Genomic DNA, 21626 nt, shown 5'->3' with positions numbered 1-21626 from the left:
GAACAGAGTGATGGCATGGTCAGACCTACATTTTGGGAAGATCACATTAACAGCTGAGTGTAAGATGGATTTCAGATAGGGAGAAACACAAAAATTAAAGCTGGCAATAATATATCACTTTGAAGTCTGTGAGGCAGTACACTTTCATTATCTCATTGAAGGCTCATAATAACCCTGGAAGCTAGAAGCTACAAATATTATTATGCCCATGTTCCAGCTGAACAAACTGAATGCCTATGATGGCACAGTTAGTATCTGTGATGGGGTTTTGAACCAATCCATCTGTAAGTACTAAGTGTTTGCTATGGGCCAGGCACAGTGCTAGACACTTGGGATACAATGGTTCTTTAAAAGTCCTTGCTGTTGAGGACATTCCATGTGAACCTAGGTCTCCATGAATCCAAGTCGAGTCCCCTAACCACCCTTGACAGACTCCCGGAGTCTGCCATTAGACTTGGGAAGAAATGAGACTTAAAAAGACAAGCTGAGATTCTAGAATTGTCCAGAAGTCACTTTCTTTTCCTCATTTTCCCATCATTACTTCTTTCTGATCATGTCTCTTAGTAATCATCTCCTATTAAAGAAAATAAAGGCCATGGATTCCTTTTCTAGTTTCTTTGGGCACAAAAGACAGGATGACCGTAATCACCACAATCACCAAAGTTCAGGTCTTCATCTCCTCTGACCTAGACTACTAGCATATACTGCTACTACTACTATAATAGATCCACACTGGTCTCCTTGACTCCATTTCCCCAGCCTCTTCAATCCATCCACCACCAAACTACCAACAGTTTCCCTAAGGCACAGGTCTGACCATATCCTGCCAGTTCAAATATAGTCAATGGCTCCCTATTGACTTGAAGATAAAATACAAAGTGAGTTTAAATCCCTCCAAACTTTGGCTCTAATGTATTGTCCCAAGCTTATTTAATAATACTCTCTGTGGCCTGATACCTAAACTTAATATTCCATCTCCTGTCTCTGTGCATTTGCCCCAGTCATCTCCCCATGTCTGAAATCTACACCCTTCTCCTCCACTCCTCAGAATCCTTGCCTTCCTCCAAGGTTGGACTCAGGTATCACACTTTCTTTGGTGCCTCAGTTGCTAATCATTTCAACCTCTGTGAATTATCTTGTATTACTATATCTGTATATATGACAGTTAAAAAATATTTATTATGTGCCAGGCACAGTGTTAAGCCATGGGGATACAAAAAGAGACAAAAGATAATCTCAACCTCAAGGAGCTCACGGTCTACTAAGGGAGACAACATGCAAGCTACTATGCACAAACAACAGATAGACAAGAGAAATGGGAAATTATTAAAAGGAGGAAGGTATTAGAACTAAGAAGGTTGTAGACATGGTCTTCCTCCCAATGAACTGTAGCCTCCTTAAGGGCAGCAGGCACTATTCACATTTCTCTCCGGATCCCCATAACACAAATCATGCCTCACCTATAATAAATAGTATAAATTTATGGCAATGAAATGAAGATGGGGAAGAATGATCTATTGTTTATTGTCCAGTCAATTCATCATATCCAATTCTTTGTGACCCCATTTGGAGTTTTCTTGGCAAATATACTGGAGTGGTCTACAATTCCTTCTCTAGATCATTTTACAAGTGAGGAAACTGAGGCAAATGGGATTAAGTGACTTGCCTAGAGTCACACAGTTAAGTAAGTGAAACCAGGTTTGAACTCAGGTCCTCCTTACTCCAGGTCTGGAGCTCTATCCACTGTGCTACCTACCTGCCCTAAGAATGATCTATTACATGATTAACATAACTTCTCTAACAGCAAAGAACACGGACGGACAGAGTCAGAATCAGCTTCTCACACAAACTAGAGTAAAACTGTGACAAAAAGTCTGATTCTGAGGCTAGTCTGTGGAGAGACAGTGTGGGGATAAAGAATAACCACTGCATGTGGAATTAGATAACCTGAGCAAGAGTCCCATTTGTACCACTTACTACTGACTCTGTGGCACTCTGAGCCTCCCCTGAGCCTCCTATACTTTAAGATGCACAGATAACGATATTTACCTTATCAGAATCACAGAATTTCAGGGGTGGAAGGGACTTCAGAGCACATAGGGTTTTATCATTATCTAAAGAGGAATCCTCTGTTCAAGATACATAAAAACAGATCATCTACTTTTTTCTTAAAGATGTCCAATGAGAGAGAACTCTCTGCGAGAAATGAATACTTATCTCTTACATTTAATAACTAATTGTTGTATTAGGACCTTTTCTACTTCCTCATCCAAAAACCAACCAGTGTGGGAAATCTCTTAGAGATTTACCCCAGCCAAGATATAATCAGACAGTAAAAGAAATTCTAAGTTTAGGCTAATGGATATATTCCAGCTCATTGTGTTTGCTCAGATAGGTCTAGAGATTCTCTCTATGATCAAGACAAATGATATGGAAATGAATGTCTCTTTGACCAAGATTCAGTGACCTAAATTATATACCCCAAGACTTTTATTTTAATATAACCCACACTTCCCACTATGTAAACTAATCCGAGTTCTTTTTCATCCGTCAGGAATATCTACTTTTCAAAGGGCATATGAACCATGACCCCACAGCCATTAGAGGTCTTTGGTCTAAGAGAGATAGTCAAATGAGCATCTTTCTATTAATGACCTGCTGGTCTTATTAATAAAATTATTAAATTACCCAGAAACTATGTCTCTCAAACCTCTTTAATCATCACACCTCTAACTCCAAGATCAGCCCAACACATTTTGGAAAAGTTCAAATTGTTGCTTCTTGTTTCAAAAGCCTAAATTTGTTAGCATTATTTGTAGTAGGGAAACACTAAAAGGTTTCCCATAAAATACAGAAGTAAAGCAAGGAGGATATCTTTCCCCACTATTATTTGCCACTTCTAGGAAGACTAGCAAGCAGTAAGAAAAATTAGTCATAAACATGAGAAAACAGGAGGAAAAAATATATCTATTTGTGGATGTCACAAGGATTTACTTAGATAATAAACAAAGCAACTGAGACAAATGGTTCAGTAAAATAAAGTCATAAAAATCAACAGCATTTCTTTTTAACCACAAACATAATGAAATTCAGAAGGAAATAATAGAAAATGAAGTTCTATTCAAAAACAGCCACAAATATTTGCAGATTAATCTATCAAGTCAGACTCAATAATTGTAATTTAAAATGCTTTTCAAAGAAATTAAGAATGACAGATAAGTGGAGGGATACTTATTGCTCGTGGTTGGGTTACACCAATATAATAAAAAATGATGATGCTACCTAAATTAATATAAAGATTTAGTGTTATAATAGTCAATATTCCCAAAAGACATTTTATGGAGCAGGACAAAATTTTTTAAATTGTTTGGAGGAACAAAATGTCTGGAAGCTCAACTGAAATGACTGGAAAAATAGGAATAAAGAGACCAGCAGACTTTAAATTACACTGCGAAGCATAATCATCAAAACTGCTTGCTACTGATTAAAAATAGACAAGGAAATCCATGGAAGAGACTAGATAAAGGAGAAACACAATTTAACATAATATTCCAATGTTTAATCATCTTAAGGACACAAATTACTTAAGGGAAGAACTCCTTATTTTACAAGAACCATTGGGAAAACTGGAAAGCAGTTGGTATAAGGTAGATTTAGACCAATACTTCATACCATATACCACAATAAACTTAAACTTGATATGTGACCTGAACAATAAAAATTATATCATAAAATAACCAAGAAAACCAGATCAGATACCTTTCACACCTATGGCTAATGCAGGGAATTCTATCATAAAAGATAGGATAGTTTCAGTTACATGAAATTGACAAGCTTGTGAACAAACAAAATCCAAGTAAATAACGTAAGGAGGGAAGCTCCAACTGAGGCAGCAGAAACTTTGCACTGAATATCTATGATAAGGGTCTGATATACAAGATATATAGGAAACTAAAAAATATATGAGACAAAGAGTGATTTTTAATGGATAAATGGTCAGACACTATTAACAAATAGTTTTCAAAATAATTTTTGTGGCTGTTCAGTCATTTTAGTCACATCTGACTCTGTGGTCTCATTGGGATTTTCTTGGGAAAGAAAATGGCATCGTTTGCCATTTTTTCCTCCAACTCATTTTACAGATTAGGAAACTGAGGCAAACAGGGTGAAGTGACTTGCCCAGGGTCACATAGCTACTAAGTGTCTGAGGCCAGATATGAATTCAGGGAGATGAGTCTTCCTGATTCCAGACCTGGCACTCTATCCATTGTGCCACCTCGCTGCCCTCTCAAAAGAATTACAAATTATTAACAACCACATGAAAGAATGTTTCATACCGCTAATAATAAAAGAAATGGACATCAAAGAACCTCTGAGGTTTCACTTAACACCCAGCAAATTGTCAAAGATGGTGTAAAACAATTAGAATAGTCAATGTTGAAGGGACTACAGAAAATATACACACTAATACAGTGTTGGTGTAGCAGAGAACTGGTCCAACAATTCTGAATTACACTTTTTAAAAAATACTTTCTGACCCTGAGATCTAACAACTAGCTTTATATCCAAGGAAGACAAAATAGAAAGTTCCCAAAATATTCACAGCAAAAAATATTGTGATAGTAAAGAACTAGAAAAACATTGAAATAGTTGATACATTTTTCTGAATGGCTTTTTTTCCTCTTTCTTTATTTTTTTTTTATTTCTTTTTATTCTCTGTTACAAGGAATCACATTCTTTGAAGAGGAAGAGAAGAAATATATTTGGAAATGAAGATATTGTAAAAACAAAAGACAGCAATATCTAATTATTTAAAACCCTGAATTTGCCACTTCACAACTTCCACATATTATTCCCAGTCCTGCCCCCTCAGGCCAAAAAACTACAAGAACCCTTTTTTCATAGGATAGTCATTCAATTATATGAAAACACCTATCACGTCTCCCTTGAGTCCTCTCTTTTCCAACCCTAACATCTAGGCTCCTTGAACACATTCCTTATAAGGGACGAATTAAAGTTTCTTCACCTCAATGGTGAAGGACTCTCTTCAGTCGTCCAATATTCTTAAAATTTGTTACTCAGATATTAACATAATACTTCAGATTTCATGTGACCAGGACAGAATAGAGCAAGACTATCACCTTCTTTTTTTCCTGGAAGTTATTCATCCCTTAAAACTGAAGACCACTTCAGTTTAATTGTCTGCCATAGTTCACTGCTGACTCATTGTGAGCTTGTAATACACTAAAATCCAAAGACCTTTTTTCAGATGTACTGATTCCTAGATATGCTTCCCCCATATCACGCTTAAGAGATTGATTTTTTGACACTGAGTCTAGCCTTTACCTTTATCCACAGTAAATTTAGTCGTCTTATATTTGGCCCAATGCCATAGAACATCAAGATCCTTTTGGATTCAGAGCCTGTCTTGCACTCCAACTTTGAAATTACCTGAAAATTTTATGTGCATGACATCTATCCTTCATCTCAGTCATTGATTAACTACTGAAGGTCCAGGTGTAGACTCCTCAAGTACTCCATTGGAGACCTCCTGCCATGTTGACATTGAACCATGAACAACTACTCTTTCAATCTGGCCATCAAATAGTTCGAATTCCACAAACTGTATTATCATCTAGTCCACATCTCTATTTTCTCCATAAGAAGAGGGAGGCATTTCATGAAAAGTGTTGCTAAAATCTATCTAAATTATAGCTGTAATGTTTCCCTAACCTTGTAGTTTAGTAATCCTGTGGGGAAAAAAGGTAATAAGGTTAGTCCAGCATGACTAGTCCTCAGTGAAGTCATGATGGTTCATTCTTATTGCCTTTCTCCAGATGTTTCCCAATCATCTCTTTAATGGCCGGCTCTAGTATTTTCCAAGGCACCAAAGTCAACTTCACTATCCTATGATTTGTAGATTTTGGTTTCTTCACTTTTTCCCCAAAAAGCATCAATATTGTACCTTCCCTCATCTTGTAGAACATCTAAAAACATCTATAATCTTTCAAATATCAGCTATCATCTCTGCCAGTTCTTTCATACAGGAAGATGTAGTTCATTTGGACAAAGTAACTTGAATTCATCAAGGCAACTAACTACTCTATCCCTCTCTCATTTATCTTGGGTACCAACTCCCTCAGTCAGTTGTATTCTGTCATTTCCAATGCAAAAAATCATTCTCAGGGTGAGAAAAAGAAGCAAAATAAAGATTCAGCACCTCTGCCTTCTCTTGTTGGTCAATTATCATCATCCCATCTGCTTCAAGCAAAAGTTCTATCTCTTCTTTGATGTCCTTTGATCTCAGGGTAGCACTTCAAAAAATCCTTTTCATTTTCTTTGACTTTCCTTGCAAGCTTCAACTCATTCTGAGTCTCAGCACTCCTTACACTATTGGTACATGCTATTTTATTTATCCTGTCTTATCTGGCCTTGCTTCCATCTTTCATACATTTTCTACATTTACCTGAATACTGAAATAGATGTGATCTGGTAGTGGTGGTAGTAGTGTAGGTTGATATTTAGGTCTCACATTTGGTGTCCAGAAGCCTTCAGGACACTATTTATTATTCCACTCTTAAACTTGTTCTATCCTTAGCCACGAGTTACCTGAAGATGATGTAGGTGGATGTTTTGAATCATAAGATTTTTGATCTGGCAAATACCTTACAGATAATTTAGTCTAACCTCACTCCATTCAGAGAAGAGAAAACTGAAGACAAAGCAGTAAAGGAATTATTTAGTCCAAGGTCCCACAGATGGTAAAAAGAGCCAAGTTTCAAAGCCAGGTCCTCCAAATCCCAGTCTCATCTCTTTTTCCACTATCTCATGTTGCACACAGTGGCTTTCCTAAGGCACCATAACCAGTAAGTGTCAAACTCAGAATTCAAATCCAGGTCTCCAGGGTCCCCAAACCAAATATTCTCTTTCTTCATGCTGAAAACCCAGGAGATTCTTTCCAAACTAATTATAAATAACTAATGATCCCAGAATCACAAAGCTAGAAAGCATCAAACCCCTTCATTTTACAAAGGAGAAAACTGAAGCCTGGAGAGGTTGACTCACCAAGAGTTGGGATTTGAACCCGCATTTTCTAACTCAGAATTCAGTGGTCTTCCTACTCTGACACACAAATATTTAATACAAATCTAAGGATTTGATGTCACCTTAAAGATTATTTAGAGCAACCCTGCTCATTTTACCAAAGAGGAAAGCCCACAGAAATGAAGTGACTTGCCCAAGGTCTAAATTACTCAATTAAGAGACAGTAGAAGATACACTCATTCATGTTTCTCACCCCTGGTTTCCTTTTACCCATATGAAGAGCACCACCCATTGGGCACTTAGCAAAAATATCAACAACCTAGGATGATGGTAACTACTTAGGAAAGTATCCACTAGGCCTGACCTTGCAAAGGGTCTCGACACATCAGCAAGGAAACCACAACAAAGGGCATCTTTTACAGGTATTTTGAAGGTAACTACGTCTCTCTTGTGTCAATGCATACAACACATCAGAGAGCCATAAAGGCTTTCTCTTCCCATGGTTTTTTACGGGGACATTAGCTCTTTTTTTCATTAGTTTCTTTCAAAAACCAACACCATGGAGAGTTACTTCCAAAATAATTTAGTTTCTTCAGACTGTGGGCACACCCAAGTGATTCTACCATTTTGTCTGTGGACACTTGAGAGACCTAGCATAGGAGGACCTCCTGTCCTCCACTCTGCCTCTTGATCTGTCCCTCTCTCTACTCCAATAGAAAAATCTGATCCATCTTTCTTTGAAATGCTTCCAGCTATTTTTCATCTGGATGATTAGCATTCTTCTCCCTTTAGAACAGGGGTTCTTAACCTCGGGTCTGTAAACTTGGGGGGGTGGAGTTTAAAAATATTTTGATAACTGTTTTTGAATAGAACTGGTTTTCTTTGTAATCCTATGCATTCTATTTTATGCATTTAAGAGCATTAGGTTTCCCAAGACTGCCAAGGGTGCCCATGACAAAAAAAAAAAGATTAGGAACCCCTGGTCTAGAATCTCTCTGTACATCTGTCCTCCTCTCCCCAAACTCTTGGAATCTTTTTGGTTTCCAAATATCATTTCTTTCCTTTTCATGACATATCACCTGTGATCACTGCAAAGGACAGCATTTTAGTAATGTAGAAGCATGTCTTAAGATATGAATTAGGTGGAGCAGTAGATAAAACACTGAACTGAGTCAGGAAGACTTGAGTTCATATCCTGTCTCAGATGCTTCCTAGCTGTGAGACCCTGGTCAAGTTACTTCATGTCTCTCGGCCTCAGTTTTCTTATCTGAAAAATGGGGATAATAATACCAATTACTTCCCAGATTGTTATGAGAATCAAGTGAGATAACATATCAAAGTACTTCCTAAATTCACAACACTATTTAAATGGTTGCTATTATAATAATAATCTATGTTACAGCTAGGAGGTATCCTGAATAGAGCACTACAGAAAGTCAGGAAGACTCAGTTTAAATCCTGTCTCAGGCAACTACTAGCCATGTAACTTTGAGGAAATCACTCAATCTTTCTGACTGGATTTCTCCATCTGTAAAATGGGGATAATAATAGCCCCTGTCTCCCAGGACTGTGGCAAGGATAAAATGAGATAAAATTTGTAACGGGCTTTATGCCACATAAATGTTAGTTATCACTATTATTTACCAACAAGGACCAATCAATCAACAAGCATTTATGAAATGCTTCATATATACAAGCCACTGTCCAGCAACCACTTACTACTTCATCACTATTTTGGTTATTTTGTGTTGCTTTGGCCCTGATTTTCTCATGCCTTCTCTTCATCTCCATTTTCCACCCACAGCAGCTTCCAGGAACAGTCAGATGAGTGAGCACCGCACAGAGATTCCTGCTTTTACAACTGAATTGCTGGGTGGTTTGGAACAAGGCAATTATTCTGAACCTCTGTTTCCTCAACTGTAAAATATGGAATGACTCTGGTCATTGGTCACTACCCACTTGAGAAATATTGGAAGGACCAGCTATACCAAGTTCACTCATGGGTGAGGCTCTCTCAGAAGAAAGCTGCCATCAGAACAGAAAACGACACTGCAATTCACTGGAGCAGAGGGACAAGAACCCCAGGCCTGGACTCAGGAGACCAGGGTTCAAATCCTGCCTAGGACACAGATTAGGTAGATGACTCTGTACAAGTCACTTCCCCTTCTCTGAGACTGTTCCCTTCACTACAAAAGGAGATGAATATTGTTCTTAGATTAGTATTAGAATATTATTCTCAGATGCACTGTCTACTTCTCAGGGACATTGTAAGCAAAGTGCTTTGTCAACTTTAGAGTGCTACAGAAATATGTTAAGCTATATTTTTATCTTTCTCACATATTGTCCTTATTCTTCTGTCACTCCTAGCTATAGGCACAAAATTCTTCACCTAGGGCAAAACAGTTGGGGGTGGGGGTGGAGTTGGGAGGAGGAAAGTAGTCCACAGAGACATTTGGGAGTGGAAGTGAACCTTAAAAGAGGGAGCCTTAGCTGGTTGATCCAGTGGATAGAGCATAGGGCTTGGAGTCAGGAAGATCTGCATTTAAATTCAGTCTCAGACACTTATTATCTATGTGACTCTGGGCAAGGCACTTGACCTTTCCCTGCCTCAGTTTCCTCAACTGTAAAATAGGAGAGTCCAGCATAGGACCTGGAACATAGCAGGAAAAGAAGGAAGAGGACAGAGGAGGAGAAGGAATCTTGACAGATAGTCACCATGGAGAGGCAGTACACCTGCCCATGTCAGCATTCTGGGACGAAGTCCCATTAGCCCCTCCCTAGTTATGGTTCCATAGTCTTCTTCTCATTTCTTTCATTTCATTAGCTTCTCTCCTTCCTCTTTTCCAATTTCTTTATGTCTCTCTCCAGCCTCCTCAAGTTGCTTCTCTTGCCTCAGAACTAGAATAGAAGGTACAGGTTGACTTGATCAATGAACCAATCAAAAAAAAAAATTTATTAAGTCCCTTCTATGAGCCAGGAATTGTGCTAAGGACAAAAAAGGCAGTCCCTTCCCTCAAGGACCTTGTAATCTAATGGGGGAGTTTCACATGCAAACAAACACATGGAAAGCAAAGATAAATAGGAAATAATTAAGAAGGGAAAGGAATTGAAATTAAGAGGAGTTGGTGAAGTCTTCCAGGAGGAGGAATTTTAGATGGGCCTTTAAGGAAGCCAGGGAGGTCAGTAGTTAAAACAGAGGAGAGAGAGGGTTCTAGGCAGGACAAGGTTCTAGAGTGGACAGGCAGAGAGAATGCCAGAGCCTGGGAATCAAATGTTTTGTTTGTGAAACAGCCTGAATCAAAATAACATTCCAGCTTCAGTGGAGGGCAGCGAAGAAAGTAAAAGACAGGTCTTGTATCGACAAGGGTTGGCACCAAGGTTGTGAGCGTTAGCCCCAGGCAGTAACAGATAATTAAGGGAGAATTAGCCCAGTTTTCTCTCCTGTGGATTAGGGAGAGCAGCTCCCTGGTGTTTACTCCACAACAGAGACAACAAAGGGAAAATCTCCGAGGCTTATGTCACCCCCTTTCATGCTGGCCAAAGCAAAGGATCCCAGCAGCTCCTAAGCAGTCCAAGTGACAAAAACCAAAAAAAGCAGGTGGCATTTCTAGGCATGTAACATTTTACCAAGCACTTCACAGACATTGTCTCATATGATCATCATTTATAATCCAGAAAAGTTAGGGATTTTCCCATGGTTACATGACTTGCAAAATGTCAATGGTGAGATTTGAACCCATTTGTCTCCTAAACCACTCTTTGCAGTCTATCATATCACCTTTGGAAAGGCAGCAGAAATTGGAGTCAGGAATTGGAGTCAGTAGACCTGATTCAGTCCTTGTTCTGGTGCTTATTAGATGTATAAACATTAAAAAAAAAATCACTTATCCCTTTCCAAGTCTCAGTTTCCTCCTCTATGAAATGGACATGATGATATTTATACGACCCATCTAAAAGGGCTATCCTATAGCAAATATTTTGTAAGTCTTCAAAGTGCCTTTGAAATGCCAGGCACTGAGAATTCCCTAAGAGACCGGGGGCAAAAAGAAATCTTGTCTGCTTTATCTATGCTCTCTCTTGGAGTTTTCAGATCCCAAGACCGCAGCCTTCAAGAAGGAAGGAAAACAAATATTTAAGTATTTCCTATATACTAAGCCAGGACAGGTAGAAGGTGCCATAGTGGACAGAGAACTAGGCTTGCAATCAGGGAGACTCATCTTCCTGAGTTCAAATCTGACCCCAGAACTTATTAGTTATATGACCCTGGGCAAGTCATTCAACCCAGTTTGCTTCAATTCCTTATCTATAAAATGAGCTGGGGGAGGAAATGACAAACTATTCCAGCATCTTTGCCAAGAAAACCCAAAATAGGGTCACGAAGAGTCGAACACAACTGAAATGACTCAACAACAAAAAATCGGCCAAGCATTGTATTAAGTGCTTTACAAATATTTTCCCTTTTGATCCTCACAACAACCCTGGGAGATAAGTTACTATTGTTATCCAGTTGAGGAAACTGAAGTAGACAGAAGTGAAGTGACTCGCCCAGGGTCACACAGCTATAAAGTATCTGAGGCCAGACTTGAACTCATAAAGATGTCTTCTTGATTTCAAGCACAGTGCTCTATCCACTTCACCACCTAGCTGCCTCTGCTTGGCATATAGTAAGTACTTAATAAATAGCTGTGTCTGAGACTGGATTTAAACTCAAGTCTTTCTGACTCTTGACCACGTGGTCCATCCACTGCACCCCCTAACTGCCTCTACAGCTACAGACAGACTCTAAACTAAGGTGCAACAGAACCATTACCCCTTATCTATCACAGTAATAAATAACTGGCACTTTACAGTTTGCAAAAAGCTTTATAGACATTATCACATTAGCTGACCCCTAAAGAGCACTTCAGAGTTTACAAAGAGCTTGACAGATATTATCACATTTGATGTTCTCCACAACCCTAGCAGGCGGGTAGTCAGAGGTAGGGTTTTTCTCCTTTGACAGATAGAGAAACTGAAGTTCAGAGAGATGACATGGTTTGGCCAATGTCACACAGTTCAGGCTTGGACCAAGATCTCCTATGCTGAGGGGTGGGCTCCAAATCTGAGATCTGAGGGTTATCTCCCTTTGTCTTCCTGTCTTAGGACAATGCCTTGTTCAGAGTGGGTGCTCAGTAAATGTTGGTAGGGTTGAATTGAAAATAGATAGAGGAAGTATTTATTGGGCACTCACTATGGGTCAAGTAAAAAGTTCACCTGTCAGAGCTGAAGGACCCAGGGGTAGAGTCCAGGTTACTAGATATGAAGACCAAAGGAAACAATCATGGGATTCTGGATTTAGAGCTGAGAGGGACCTCTGGGGTGATGTAATCCTAAATCTCTCCTTTTACAGAGGAGGAAACTGAGGCCCAAGGAAATTAAGTGACTTGCCCAAGGTCCCTCAGAGAACATCTAGTCCCAACTCATTTTACCCTGAGAGACTATCTAACTAAACCCCTTCATTTTATAGAGGAGGAACCTGAGACTCAGGATAAGGGAGTTACCCAAGATCACACAAACAATAAGGCACAGAGTCAGAATCCGAACCCATGTCCTCTGGTACCAAGTTTAACACTCTAACATTCTTTCCACTAATGCTGTCAAGGAATTGACCATATGTTGAAGGACCCAGTGCATAAACAGGGGAGAAAGTACAGCATAACTTTAGGAGGTAAAAAGAGAGGGAGAAGAAAACACCTAGAAGAAGATACCTGAATGGAGCCTTGAAGAGGTCATTCCCCTGCTCAAACACATTAACAAGAGCTGAGGCTCATTGAGCAGCAGCTCCCACAATGACTCGACCTGAAGCACAGGTCTGAGCATATCACTCCTCCACTCTAGAATCTTTGCTGGCTCACAATATCCTAGTTGGCATAGAGAACAAGCTCTCCAGGACCAGGGCTTAGCCCATCGTTCTGGACCTGCCATCACCCCCTTCACATATTCCACATCCCAGACACACTAGCTTTCTTACTGTTCCCCAAACCAGAAACTCCATATCTCCTCATCTATGTCTATGCATAGACTTCCTTCTCCTAGAATGCTTGGCTTCCCTCAAGACTCCAATCAGGTGTTACTCCCTACAGGAAGTCTTTCTTGGTGCATCAAGACTTTAATACCGTCTCCCTCCATATGTATTATCCCATATGAGCTCCCAGAAGGCAAGGAGTTCTTAGCACAGTGCCTTGCACACAAAAAATGCTTAATAAAGGTTTCATTTATTCATTCATTCATTCCTCAAATTATTTATCTGCTGTATATGTTCTATCCAGCCCCACCACTAAGAAAAGTATAAGTTCTTTGAGGAAAGGGATTTTTCTTTTTTGTAATCATTTCTCTAGCCCCTAACCTGGTGAATGAATGAATAAAACATTTATTAAGTGCTTATTATGTGCAAAGTACACAGAGAGAGGTTAATAGGTACTTTTTTAAGATTATAATAGACCTCACTAAAATATTGCCTGGCAGATACTGGATAGCAAATCCTTCCTGCATGCTCATCTCTTAGAAAGGATATAGTAAGAAGAGGGGGGAAATGCTCCCATATATGATTATGAACAACTGTATCTTTGAACTATATCAGCTCATGACTTTATAAGGGTCTGATTTAGAATGGTACTTGCCATTTTTCACAGAAAAAAAGAATTCAATATTTTTTTTAAATTGGGATTTTCTCCCAAATATAGCAAATATAGCATTAATCATTGATGTGCAATGCATGATGACATCGTCATATGGCTTCACCAAAAAACACATTAAACAGCTTCTTCATTTAATGAAAACTTTCTTCAATATAACAAAATGTCATCTAGACTTGATAATTATAAAGTTGTTTATATCCACCATTACATTTATACCACATATGTTGTTCCCACTTCTCTCCCTGACTTCTCAACTCTCTGCAGTCTGGCTCCCAAGCTTAAGCAAATTTTAAGCAAAATTGTTCTCTCCAAAGTTACCCATGCTCTCTAAATGGCCAGCTCTGAGAGATTTTCCATAGTCTTCATCTCTCTTTACTGCTATGCTAGCAATGATACTGTTGGCTACTCTTGCCTCCTAGATGTTGTCTGTTGATTTTTCATGGAATGACTCTCACCTGATTCTCCTCCTACCTGACCACCCCTTCCCTGTTTCCTTTGCTGGCTCATCAATCAGAGAACATATCCTACATGTGGGTGCACATATCCCAAGCTTCTCTCATTGGTCCTCTTTTCTTCTGATATACTTTCTAAGAAACCTCATCAACACCCCTAAGTTTAATTATTATTTCTGCTCAGATGACTCATATATTTAAATACTCAATTCCATTCTCTTTCCTGAGTTCTATTTCTCCGTATCATCAACTGCCTATTAGATATTTCTAACTGGATGTCTGTAAAAGCAAGAACCCTGACGTACGCAGGAGGGACTGTTATCACAGATTCTTAGATCTACTTTTCTAAAAGGAAAAGTAGCTTTTGAGGGGGTCAACCATCTACTTTAATCAATCACATATATGTCATTCACTTACCTCAGGGGAAAAAGTCAGCACCCTGAGCTTCAGAGAAAATAGAGAGGAAATAAAAATCGACAGGGCTTTCAGCTGCCTGATCATAAGCAATACATACCTCACAGATCAACAGACAGATCTTGTGTGTTGGTATGTTTGACCATACATACATAGTTACTAGAAAAAAAAATCACCAACATCTGGGTTTTCAAAGTAAGGGGGCTGGGGAGGGCTCCTCAGCAACTGCCTAGAGTCTCATCTGGCCAAATAAACACTTCCAATGAGTACACCCCAAAGTAAAACCTCATCTCAGAGTACTTAGATACTTTTCAGAACCAGAGGGCATCACAAACCCTTGAGAACCAGTGCATTAGAAATTAACAAAAGGTGTGGGCTTCCCCTAATCAAGCTTCCCTTAATGGGCAGGCTCATTAATGGATGGGGAAGATCTTTACCTCTCATAATTACAATTACAATGTCCTGCAGACACCTCAAGTTCAATATGCCCAACGGATCTCATTACAATTTTCCCAAAACCCACTACTGAATTTCACTATTTTAATCAAGGTGCCACCATTCCTCCAGCCTCCCAGGTTAACCCTGGTATCATCTTTGGCCCTCCTTAAGGCCTCATTTTCCTAAGTATCCAATAAATCATCTACTCTTGCTATTTCTACCTCCAGTGCATATCTGACCCCTTTTCCTTCCTCACAAGCCACCACTTTTATACAAACCACCAATACCTCTAACCTCGACTATTGTAACATATTCCTATATCCTCTTAATTGGTCCCCTTGTACCAAGTCACCCCTACTACAATCCATACTCCATGTAGTTGCCATTTTCCTTAAGCATAGATCTGACCCTGTCACTGCTTTGCTCAATAAACTAAATTGGCTCCCTATTGCCTCTAGAAGTAAAGAAAACTTTGTTTGGATTTCAAAGCCCTTTATAACCTGGCCCATTTTATCTTTGCGGTGCTGTTATACATTACTCTCCTTCTCACATTCTATGGTCCAACCAAGCTGGCTTGCACTGTGTTCCTAATAGGAAGCAGTACTCCATCTCCCATCACTATGCCTGTGCGTTAGCCAACCCCCATGCCTAAATGTCTTGCCTCCTCACTTTTACTTCGTAGAATTCATCATTTCAGCTAAAGCACCACCTTCTACATGAAACTTCTACTGATCTCTGCAACTACTAGTACCCTTCCTGACTACTTCGTATTTATTTTGCATTTAATCTGCATATATGTATATGTTATCTCCTCTAATAAAATGTGATTTCCTTAGGAACTGGAATTCTCTTTTTGTTGTTGTTTTTGCATCCCTAGTGTTTGGCATATAGTAGGTGCCTAATAAATGCTTGATTGATTGAATCCAGAAATCAAATAAAGCTAATGCACCAAAGAAATCCTTGCAAATATATTCATCTTCTGCAGGCAATACACATCTAGCATTAAGTTTTCAAAGAGAAAGCTATGGCTATGTATGCTAAGAGATATGCTGGCATCCTGAAATCAAAGTTCATTAGGAAAGCCATATTTAAAGCAATTAAGACCTTCACAAAACCTACACACTTTGGGGACAATAAAACAGATAACAATAGATTCAGAAAGTATCCAAACAAAAATGTGTCAAATATTAACCAATCACAGGACCCACCATCCACAGGACAGTTACACAAAGATGAAAACTAGTAAATGTTCTGAGAGTACATAATAAACTTATTGAAAACTTACAAAAAAAAATACTTCTGGAACAGACACTACTTCCCAGTGTGATAGTAAAAGTTGACAAGAGGTTTTGCCACTGAATTTATCATATGTGATCAATACCAGTGTACCTCCTATAGAGCGTACAAAATAGTTAAGATTCAAGAGTGAAACCAAAAATCTCAAAAAATGCAAGCAACAGTATGTGGATAAATAAAAAAAGAAAAGTAGATTTGTTTAGGCATCTAGGAGGCACAGAGGTACAGTGGACAGGGCTTTGGAACTGGAAACAGGAAGGTCCGAGTTCAATTTCTTTCTCACAAGCTTAATGTGACCATCAGCAAGTCACTTAATTTTTCTGCCTCAATTTCTCTTCTGTAAAGTAAGGATAATAGCAGCACCTACCTTCCAGAGTTGTTGTGAGGATTAAATGATATAATATTTGTAAAGCACTTTATAAACCTTAAAGTGCCGCATATATGCCAGCTGTTATTTGTTTGCAGAAAACAAAGGTTTTGTAAGAATATAGAAAGTCATCCTCAGGGAGTTAGTATTTGTTGATCAACCTGTACAACATATGATTGCAGGTCACAAAAATTTATTACCTACTGAATGCCTGAGGTAGCCAGAATTATACACCAAAGACTTGTTTTAAACAGATAAACACTCCTGAAGATACCAACAAAGACCCCCAAAATATACTTGGGAATTCAAGAAATAAATTATATATTGGAAATAAGGGATCATCATAGACAAAACTGTTGCCTACAATCCCTGTGATTTAACAATAACCCATAAGATTTTAAGGACAAAGTTTTTAACGGATGTCTCCATATCAAATACTCAGAACTAACAAACTACAGGGATTGAAAAGCTCTCAAAACATGGAAACCTAGTAGAAAAATTCAAAACATGTGGAAAGATGAAGTACATGTCTTTCCCATCATCCTCTCTGCCACTGAAGTTTGTATTAAAGAAGCTTTCACTGATCCTACAAAAGATGAGCTTACATCCCAAACCTTTTGATTACAAAAAGCAATCTTTCTATCCAATGGTCCACTGAAAATTAAACATGAAAGAATAATATTAGGAAAGTGACTTGTCCCACAATAACTTCTATGTGAACTAGGAACAAGAATAATGATGTTAATGCAATATAAACTTCTTAAGCCTGTCTCAATTTTGTATTTCTATACCCAGTATCCTAACAAAGTACCTGGCACATACTAGGTGCTTAATAAATGCTCCTTGATTGACTGACTGATTGAATGGAGAAATGAATTCATTTTTGGTTTTGTATTCTCATCACCTAGCACAAGAATTGGCCACAGTAAGTACTTAACAAATGCTTGTTGATTGATTAAATAACCCCCAAAATAGAAAGCTCAGCAAATATCAGTGCGATGCCAAGCTATGCCACGATTAATTACCCCCTCTGTCCTGAGGCTCCTGATAGAACCAATGAGAAAGTCGCAAAATGCAAGCTATGGAAGACTCTGCATGTTTTTTACATGCCTTTCATTTAGGATACTTAAATCATATTGATCATTCAACAAACATTTAATAAATGCCTACTTAAAGACAGGCTCAGTGCTTGGTAGGGGAGAAACAAAGATAAAAATGCAGCAGTCTCTGACCTCAAAAAACTCACATTCCGTCAGAAAAGACAATCTTAGTGAGCATGAGGTCTTTCAGGTTACCTACCCACCCTCCACGTGCAAGCAGGACCAAGGACAAATCTTCTAGTTCCTGGCCTGAAGAGAAGGGCAATATTGGATCTCTCAACATCCCTCTACAGGATGTAGATGCATTTTTATGTTCTTTAAAATCACTTCCCTCCATCATTTTACTTGAATTCTTCTACTAGGTCTCCATGTTTTGAGAGTTTTTCAAGTATTTGATATGGAGACAAGGAGGATGGTCAGGGCTGTGATTTTATCCATGTAGAGAACTTTCAGTGTGGAAACTTTCTGCTGAAAGAAATGGACACTAATCTTTAAGCTAAAGTCTAAGAGTACTGCCTATACGTTGACAGGTTAGGTGATTTGCCTGGCGTCACATAGTCAGTGTGTGTCAGAAGCAGAATTCAAACCCACAGCTTCCTGACTTCAAGCCTAGCCCTCTTTCCACCATGCCAACTTGCTACTCTATTCCACTACTACTAAAAATAACAATAAATATTTATCACATTTATGTAACACTTTAAGATTTCCAAAGCATGTTAGACATACTAAACCTAATGACAGTAGCTTATATTCATACAGGGGATAGGGATATAGACCAGTGATTTCATTGGTATGAAGAACTCCCAGATGAGGAAAATCTCTCTACCAATGCAGGTCAGTGCCCTCTCTGTAACTTCCCATCACAGAGAGTTGCCTGGAATACTGAGAAGCTCATTGACTATTCCAAAATTATATTGTCACTATATGTCAGCAGCAGTACTTGAACTCAGGTCTTTCAGCCTCCAAAACCAGTTCTTTATTAGGTATGCCACAGCTTCTCAGAGCATAAATACTTTAAGGTTTGCAAGGTTTTTTACAAGCATTATCCCACTGGAGCCCTGAAGCAGCCCTCTGAGATAAGGATTATCATTCTCTCCATTTTACAGATGAGAAGATTGGTGAAGTGATTTGTTCGAGGTCACCCATGCATCAAGTATTGGAGGTAGGATTCCAACCCAAGTCTCTCCTAACTCCAAGTCCATCATCTTTACATGATGGCCCACGACTTCATCTGAACTGCCTTGACTGGGTTTTTTCATTAGCGAAGGCCTCTTTTTCAGACAACAGAAGCAAAACAAAAATCATCCTACACAGACCAACAGTTGATTCTACCACCATCATCCCCAACACTCCAGCAGTGCCAATCTACACCTTGACACATGGTGAACACCTTCCCCTCTCCATGACCAAGATTGAGCCTCTGGGCATACCCCAGCCTGGACTTGAGGCTAGACATGAAACATTCACCCAAGCTTCAATCACTGGATAGTTTCGGACCTCAGAAACTAGGATTTTCCTACCTCCAAGGCCAGAGATGGAGGACAGACTCCCAGCACCAGGCATGCCAAATGCCTATTTTTGCCTTCCTCTCATAAAAGACAAGGGGCATGAGGGGAGTATTAAAAGCCTGGAGCCTTTGCTTCCAGGTACCCTCCTGCAAAACACCAGTCAATATCTTCCCAAGTTGGACTAAGTCACATCCATGAATGCTGCTGAGAGGCTGGGAGAGTGCAGGATGGGGGTGTGGGGGAGGTCCATCCTGCAGCAGCTTCAACTGCATCCTGAACTAAGCCCAAGGATGGTAAAGAGATATTTTTATCTCCCTCTAAGTCTTCCCACCCCAAGGGCCTTCTGAAACTGCTTCCCTAACCCTCTCTTATGGCTAGGTATACTCTTTCCTAAAAATATTTCATTAAGTAGGGTCACTTTCCCCTTCCTTATCATTCTCCAAACCTCTTGAAGTGAGGGTTGTAATATACCTTCTGGAGATGACTCCCCCCACCATACACACATAGTTCTGAAAACCAAGGGGAGATCCCCCCACACCACCTGTATTTACTGGTGTAGAAATTATTTTGTTTTCCTTTTCCACTTGTTTTTAGTTAAGTCTTCACTGAAACAAAACCATTTGGCCGGAGATACGTGACTCAATGGGAGGAAAATTCATTCCTGCCTCCTGTCACAGAACAGAAAGCAAGCAAGCAGAGGATGGTGAAAGGTGGGGGAAGGTGGTAAGAGGAGAGCAGAAAAGAGAGGGGGAGAGGAAGCTCTATATTTATAGATGGCCACATTTTGCTATCCAAAAAAACACCTTCCGACCACCTGCAGAATGCGCAGGCTCACATAGACTCACTGCAGCTTTTTAATTTATTACACTGCACACAAGCCCCCATTGTATATAAACAAATCCACAGCTAGAAAAAGAAAGGACTCCCTAGGAGGAGGGGGGGGGGCGCACAATGACCAAACCAAGCAGAGAAATCAACAGAAGCGAAGGTGTAGAGAAGAGACAGTTTATGAGGTGCTAAATCACAGAACCAGAAACCATTTCCAAGCGCTTCCCTCCTACAGTTCCCCGAGACCTCGCCACCCCACCACCCCCCACCCCAATCTGGCTTATTGGGAATTCAGAGAATGGGGACGGGAGAGGGATTTTTTTTTTTTTTTTTTTTTTTTTTGCATAGGCAAGCCTACCTCCAGGGTCCTGATTTCCTTCTGGGTCAGATCGTTGGAGGTGGCACATTTCGTTCGGAGTCCCTCTAGGTTGGAGATGCTGATGTCGATCATATTTTGGACCAGCTCGCACTGCTGCAGGGCTTTCTGCAAACTCAGACGCTCTTCGCTTTTCGTCATGTTTTCCTCATCCATCGCTTGCCCTGCAAAACCCCCTCCCGTCTCTCCCCCCACTCCTCCTCCTCCCAGGGCCAAAAAAGAAAAAAGAAAGAGAAGAGAAAAGAAAGGGTGGTGGTATGCTTGCACACACACACACACACACACACACACACACACACACACACACACACACACACACACACCTCCGCCCCTCCGGCCACTTCTCAACCAGTCAACCTGAAGAAAAAAGCCCACATCTCACACAGGGTGGGGGTTGAAGGGGGGGAGAAAGGATTTTTTTTAAAGAAAGCGAGAATTTATTGTTTTATTGAGCATCCAGTCAGCTCCATCAGAGGGTTTCTCCTCTTGGTCCCCGGCTCCAGAGGAGATGCTTAATGTAGCTCAGGAGCCAGCCAGGTAGTGGGTAGGGTGATGCTGTACACTTGGGAAGGAGGATGGAGGAGGATGGAGGAGGAGGGTGGAGGATGGAGGAGGAGGGTGGAGGATGAAGGAGGAGGAGGCTGATCGAGGCTCACTCTGTCCCCCCTGGCTCCATGCAGGAGAGCCCGAGCTGGGGTAGCCTTGGCTGGCTGGAGGTCAGAGAACGAGCCGCCCGTCCTCCCGGCAGTGGCCTGGACGGGCTGGCATGGTCCGCGGGGGCCGGGGCGCCGGCTCAAGATGCTGTCTGCCTCGCTCCCGCCGCCGCCGCTGCCGCTCGCTGTGCCCTGGCTCGGGCGCCGGCTGCTGCATCCCCTTCTCCCTCGCACCACACCGACATCTTGCCTGTCAATCAAAGGGCGGGCGGGCGAGAGATACAGCGGGAGGGAGGGAAGGAGGGAGGGAGGGAGAGATGGATGGAGAGCGGTGGCGCGCGCGCGTGCCTGCAGCCGGCCCCTGCAGGGGCGCGCCAGTGTGCATGCATGCGCCTGGAGGGCCAGCCTGTGCTACCAAGCCAGAGTGGGGGGGTGGGGTCAGGGGAGAGGGGAGGGCACTGGGGGGAAGGCGG

The 21626-nt window shown here is 40.5% G+C and overlaps 1 protein-coding gene across 1 annotated transcript in view; it reads right to left on the bottom strand.

Moving 5' to 3' along the window:
* Positions 1-20656, bottom strand: part of KSR2 (kinase suppressor of ras 2) — a 590333-nt gene extending 569677 nt beyond the window's left edge. The window contains exon 1 of the mRNA XM_072600313.1: positions 20483-20656. Coding sequence (XP_072456414.1) covers positions 20483-20656 — 174 coding nt within the window. The remainder of the gene's footprint in view (positions 1-20482) is intronic.
* Positions 20657-21626: the final 970 nt, after the last annotated feature.

Source organism: Notamacropus eugenii, chromosome 4, assembly GCF_028372415.1.
Source record: "Notamacropus eugenii isolate mMacEug1 chromosome 4, mMacEug1.pri_v2, whole genome shotgun sequence".
NCBI lineage: Eukaryota > Metazoa > Chordata > Mammalia > Diprotodontia > Macropodidae > Notamacropus > Notamacropus eugenii.
This window is presented reverse-complemented; position numbering and strand designations above follow the sequence as displayed.